Raw genomic sequence first — 6644 nt, forward strand, 5'->3', positions numbered from 1 at the left:
AGGAATCATTTTTTTGCAGGCTTTCTGGTAGCACTTGGGAAGATCCCACTCAACACCTATCACTATCTGTAGGCGTCTAAGAGCTTTTGAAATCTAACCCCTTTTCTCTTCCCTCCTCTCAGTGTTTTGGAAAGACTGCCATTAATCTGAAGCAAGAAAACTGTGAGCCATGGAAACTTCAGTGCAATGGAAAATGTTACATCTTGGGGTCCGGATTAGGGCTTTATTTCATAAAGCTGTTCAGGAATGTGCATCGGAAATGTAAATTTGGCACTAAAGCAGTCATAAATAAATAGATGATACCTAAGGTTCACAATAATAGGTAACTCATGAACCAGGAAGTTATGAGCAGTGGCCTTGTGTATGTGCCATTTCCACTAGCCTGCACTTGTTGACGTAAAAAAAAGCCGTTAAGAGACAGCTTTTGCTCCTATGTAAAAAAAACATTTGCATAAGGGACTGTTCTTTCAAGGTCTTCTATGTCATTTTCATCAAAGAATATCACAAAGGCATTTCAATATACTGAGATCTCTCCTGCTGCAGATAACTAGGGCTACCACCATTTTGGAAAGATATCTGTGACAAAGCTGTAAAACAATCAAAACTGATGTCCCTTTAAATGGGTTCAGATTTCCTATCTGACTGAAATGGCTAGTGACTGCTAGCATCGCCATTTATGCATTTTTGATAGCCTATGTGAAAGGAGTTTGCTGTCTTTCTAATCTCTGCTGAACAAATAGCCACACCGTAAAAGCAAATGACATCAACTAGCATCCTCCCTTATTGGCAGGGCTTCCAGGTTTGGCAGGGAGACCGGGGCCTGAACTGGGGATGCAGAGCAAACACTACTACTTTTCCCAGACTGATTGTCTCTCTGGCAGAGGATTTAAATATATTGTCAGAGCCATGTTGGGTCATTTACATTTGCCTGCTTGGACCTCTGCCATCGATCAGGAGAAGACTGCAGTTTCCTAAAATGCCATCCCAGTACTTTTTCAGAACATTGAATTTCCATTAGAAGAAGCCAAATTTGCAGCTGATAAGAAATAATTTCTTACTTCATAACAAATACTTATTCTTTGATTCTTTTTGATTGGCCTTTTCTTACCTTGTGACTCTGATTTTGAATTATTGTACAAAAGGTAGTTTAGCAGACAGTATATTTCCTACCTTAGGTCTTCTCTTTTTTTTTTTAATTATTAATCAGCCCTTGTCTTTAGAACATAAAATGATTATGCTGGGACAAACTGTTAAAACTAAGCTCCAATTTGTCATTCCTCTCACATCTGCTGCAGCTTGTACTGCAGATCAGAGGTTAGTTGTAAGCGGGCTGTAAGAGCCTGTATTTCTTACCCTGCAGCGCCACCAAAGGCTGTCGGGGAAAAATGAATCTGAAATTTAACCCAAATGAGCCTTGCTGTCTGCATGCAGCCAAAGGCTGTTCCAGATCTGGGAGCAAAGCCTCAAAGCCTGCCCTGTGCTTGTTCTGGCTAGTGGAGGCTGATGTGGATCCAAAGAAAGCTCTGTCAATGTTCCTTGCTGTTGCAGACACTGAGGAGCACCTCATTTACAGCCAGCACCAAGAGGACAAGCAAGGTGGATGGAGTGTTAGGAATGATCCAAAAGTTTCATTAGATACAGACCATGTCCTGAAAGAAGCTAGCAAAAGATGAAGAGTTCTTTAACTTAGCAACTCAGAGCTTCATGTCTGAGAGCAGTCATTAAAAAAATCCATGCAATGAAAAAGTACAGTGCTTTTCAGTAGGAATTTGCCTGTGAGTCTTGGTTGGAGATTTCATATCCTCCTGCTTATTCCCCTGCAACCCAGACCAGTTGAATGGCTGCCTGTATGTACCCTGTGGCAGAGAGCTTCTTTGCCTGGTACCAGATGCAGTCCCAGCAATGCTACACACCCTCCTTCATTTCTTTCTCACATCTGTCACTTTTCTCGTGAAGTTCTTCCCTTGGGGCAATTGTAATATCATATTTCTAATAGGTAGTGTCAGATTTGATCTCACAGATTTTGATTAATTTGCAACTCTTTTCCAAATTCCTGTGCCCTTCCCCTGGGGACGAATTAAGGCCTAACCTCTATTGATTAGAAAGGTAATTCTCTGAAACTCCTCTTTGTAGGAAGGAATGACTTCTGAGAGAAAATAAAAAGCCATTCTAGAGTATTTTTCAAAAAAAAAAGTTGAAGAAGGAAGAGGAGAGGTGGTCTCTTAGGAAGAATAGTCTGCAGGAATGGAATAAAAAAGGCTTCTGAAAATGCAGAATAATGGAATGGATGGAAAGGGATATTCAGAATATTATAAGGTGTATCAGATGAGGAATGATTGCCAGATGACCTCATTAATTGGATAAGGATTAGCTAGTAATGCTTACTATAAAATGTTGCGTGTAGGAATGTTTTTATCTATATCTTCAAGATGCTAGGATGTTACACATGTATACCAGGGCAAACATAGTTAAGATGGGTGAAGCACTTGTGTTCTAGTACTTGGCCGGGCTTCCCAAATACAAAACTGTTCTCTTTCTGCTGGTGTGTATACAAGTTTCTCATTAATCAGTTGATTACTGCATCTTAGGGACTTGTGAGGTCTTGAAAAGCTCCTATTTCTGAAGCTGTTTAGTTGTTCCAAATAGTGTGTGTTTTGTGTCCTCTTCCTATTGTCAAGAATTCCCATCTCAGGCAGGACTCACCCTTGGTGATAAAATAAACAAAGATGGTTTCCTGCTGTGCGTTTGGATAGGAAATTAGAAGTGTAAATCTAAAATTGCTGCCCTTGTTTCTCAGATGGCATCTCAGAAGGAAGTTAGCTTGCTCTTCTTTAAGAAAGGAGGGAAGTGTCAATGGTCTGTCTCTCTGTAGAAATCAAGGAATGCTGGTCATAGGAAAAGTGATGCTATGCATGCCACTACATTGCCTTTCACTCTATTGCCTTTCACTCTTACAGAGTGATAAAGTTTTCCTCAGATACCAAACAGCTACATTTGCCAGCCTTTCTCCAGAAAAGATTACTAGAACAGAACAGGAGAAAAGTGTTGGTTTTGGACAGAGGGGTATTATTATGAACGCATATGCCTTATTTCCATGAGTAATATATCACCTGTTGTGTAATGCTCTTCACACCACCTGTCTTTCACACAATGAAGGAAAACAGTAAATGAAAAAAGCCAAGACACAAATTTTCCCCTGTTTCACCGATGAATTTGTAGCCCTTTTTGTTATTATATTTGAGCGAGTCAGTTGTGTGGTTTTAGGCCCACTAATGCCTTTCACCTCTCCAGCTTACAAGTGGCCTATCACTTAATCAGCTTGCATTTTGGTGCAGGGCACATGGACCAGATGCAGTACTGATGGCAGAAGGCAACCGTCCTGCTGAGCTGACCCAGTCTCAGATGCTTCACATTGCCCAGCAGATTGCAGCTGGTATGGTTTACCTGGCGTCACAGCACTTCGTGCATCGGGATCTTGCTACCCGGAATTGTCTGGTTGGTGAGAACCTACTCGTGAAGATTGGGGATTTTGGGATGTCTAGAGATGTGTACAGCACGGACTACTATAGGGTAAGTGAAGTGCCGTAATTGGTAATAACCTAGCTCTTGTTCAGCCATCTTACCACATTGCTGTGACTGATTCTGCTTTTACGGTCGACTATCTGTCTGTCAGGTAATTTAGAGGCTGGCATATGGAGAACCTGGTTTTGAGTTACAAAGTTTTGGTAAATTTAGAGGGAGTTAGAGTAAGATTGTCATGTCCTGTTGTTTATCTACGTTGACTTTATATTCTAATAATAAATCACAGAAAGGTCTTTTTCTCTGGGCAGAAATTTTGCATCTTTGCTTGGCTTTAGTGAAGAAGCAGCAGCAGCAGCTAAAAAGGAAGAGTGGGTAATCAAATTTGGCCCAACATTTTGACGTTATTAAAATATGTTCTTATATATTGCTAAGACAAATGGAAATTGTAAATTTTGGGTATTGTACAATGTTTCAGTTTACCAGAGGAGGTGTAAGTACTGGACAGCAGCACTGGATCTCAGGAAGAGGCTAGGTGAGAAATTGTTATATACTCAGCACCTGAAAGGCTGTCAGTAATTTTTTCCTGCCTTAAGCCAGGTCTTCAGTCCTACTGCTTATGGTTGAAGACTTGTTTTGTGGTGGGTAAGAGTAACCCATCGTGCTTGTTCATTCTGGCCCAGGCCGTTTTCTCTGAGCCTGGTTGCCATAAAATGATCTCTGAGGTTTGCAAAGGGCTTCTAGGATCGCTAGGTTAAACAGGTCTGTGTACATTAATTACTGTTGTCGATGTTGTCTTTGTACTATTTGCCAAGTCATGTAGTTGAGAGCATTTGCTGTTTGCCACCACGTTAGTAATTTCATGATTGGAATTGAAGCTATCAGGTGTTTGTGGCTTGGGGAAGGCAATCCGTGGCCAAGCTGTTAGTTTATAAACCCTAGAGTTTATCCTGTAAGATAAGCCACTCAGCATCTTTAAGCACATTTTCTGTATCTGCCTCTCACATGACTTGGTGCCAGTGAATACCTTATAGATAAAACGAAGACCTCCTCCTTAGCCACCCAATTTGAGCTGCTGTGTCCATAAAGTAGAGTGTCACCTCAGCATCAGTGTTTGTGAGATGCCCGGAAAGAGATTGTCTCTACGTCCGGCTGAGGCTGGACAGAGCAGAGGAAGCTACACACAATAATTATTGTTGTGTTGTTTCACTTAACAGCTGAGAAATAACAGTCTCCTCTGTTCTTTGTCTTTTCTTTCAAAAGGCAAACCTAGTATTTAGTAAACATATGAGCTAGATTCCTCTTACACTTTGTTATTTTGGAAACTTGGCACTTCAAGCTATCTGGTCAATGTAAAACAAGCACGACTGCACTTCACAACTTGGAAAAATATACAGAATGGTAATCACTGCCTCTGTTTGTGTTTGCGAGGACACCAGTGAGCACCAAAGGCCAGGGTTTCTTGATTTTGCCTACGAAGTATGAGCAATACTTGTTGGGACTGGAGGTGTGTCTCTGTTCTGTACTTCAGTGAGACTGGATTTGTTTACCATGTTCGTCATTACACTTAAGAATGAATGTCCATGCTTATCACTAAGTGTTTGCAAAGGCCTTGACAGTCAGAGGCAGCATTTTTGAACAATAAATGCTCTGCTTACTTTTGGAAAAATGAGTAACTCCTTGCTGCAGAAAAACTACCTGCAAAAAGAGATGGAAGCTAAGTAATCATATGGGCTTCCTGGGGACAACTGAGGCCTGGCACAGACATGTGATAGTGTACTGAATCTGGTGTCATCTTACCTGCTTATGTACCTCTGGGTTTAATCCTTGAGTCTTACACATGAGCCCTCAAGCAAAGTTTCTACCCAATGAAGCACAAATTTAGAACAAGACCCATGACCTGGAGAAAGCAGGGGTTCACCAAAGGAAATTCGGGTAACCTGGGTTGTCCTTGGTTACCTCTCAAAGGACCTCATTCAAGGGGTACACTGCATTTCTCACTGCGTCATACAGAATCACTCTCTTCTTTCCTTCTTCTCTCCCTCTTCATGACTTTTTTTGAGGCCAAGGGAGGATTTGTGGCATCCAGGGTGTAACAAAGGAGAAGAAAGAGGGAGTAGTGTGAAGAGGGTGCAATCATGGATGTAAGAGAGGGAACGAATAAGGCAGGAAAGGTAAGTGTAGAGAGGTGTTAGTAAAAGACACAAGTGGGAACGAAGGGAGAGGGAGGTAGAAAAGTGTCAGAGGGCATGAATGAAGATACAAAGTAGGATGGCTCCATCCAAATTGACGGTGTAAGCTTGCAGTATGATGGATGGATATAAAACTTACAGTTGGGTAGTTGCTTGTTCTGCACAGTGAAAAAAACAAGAAGGACCATTCCTCTGGCCCCTCATGTTCCAGCTGGCTTCTAGCTGGTACAGAGGAGGGACAGAGCCACAGCCTGCTGTGCCACCATATTTCACAGTGATAAAAGTTGAAAGTTACAGTTGAGCCTGTGAGGTTTTGGCCTGCCCTGCTTGAGCCATTTGTGGGCCGGTCAGAAGCTGGTCATGAAACAGTCAAGGCTATGATGACTTTCCAGGCGGTTGCCTGGAGAATTATATCCATGGCAGACCTAAGTAATGAAACTGTCAGCGATGACACTGGGATGGCACTGACCTACCATACCTAATTGTTTATAGCAGCCTAAGTCTTTTTAAATGCTCAGGCTTAATCACATACATAGAAGTAATTCTTCCCCAACCTTGACAGCTTTATCTGATGCTTGTTGGAAGGATTTACACAGCTCCAAAAAGCTCTGCAAGAAATGGTTCAGCATTTGTGTTTATTAATACACTGGAATCAGTTTTTTGGGATCCTACCACCCTGTCAGGATGTTAGATTTGCCCAAGATGATTATTTTTAGCTTGCTTCTGTAAGATAAGGATGATCCCCAGTCCTAGTTCACTGTTAGATTGTTAATGACATTCTGCATTGAATCAGCTCAGTTGTTAAGACACGCTTCAGGGAAGAGAGGGAGAGAAATAACCCTTGGGCTGGGAATACATGTGATGCGTGGCCCTGATTGCACAAGCTTTGCTTTTTCCCCTCCGTTCTTTTTTTCCTTTCTTTTTCATCAGGAA

At 41.8% G+C, this 6644-nt stretch overlaps 1 protein-coding gene across 1 annotated transcript in view; it reads left to right on the forward strand.

Moving 5' to 3' along the window:
- Positions 1-6644, forward strand: part of NTRK2 (neurotrophic tyrosine kinase, receptor, type 2) — a 190387-nt gene that overhangs the window by 146771 nt on the left and 36972 nt on the right. The window contains exon 14 of the mRNA XM_009328121.1: positions 3336-3570. Coding sequence (XP_009326396.1) covers positions 3336-3570 — 235 coding nt within the window. The remainder of the gene's footprint in view (positions 1-3335; positions 3571-6644) is intronic.

The sequence above is a fragment of the Pygoscelis adeliae genome, unplaced genomic scaffold (assembly GCF_000699105.1).
Source record: "Pygoscelis adeliae isolate BGI_AS28 unplaced genomic scaffold, ASM69910v1 Scaffold45, whole genome shotgun sequence".
NCBI classification, from domain to species: Eukaryota; Metazoa; Chordata; class Aves; order Sphenisciformes; family Spheniscidae; genus Pygoscelis; species Pygoscelis adeliae.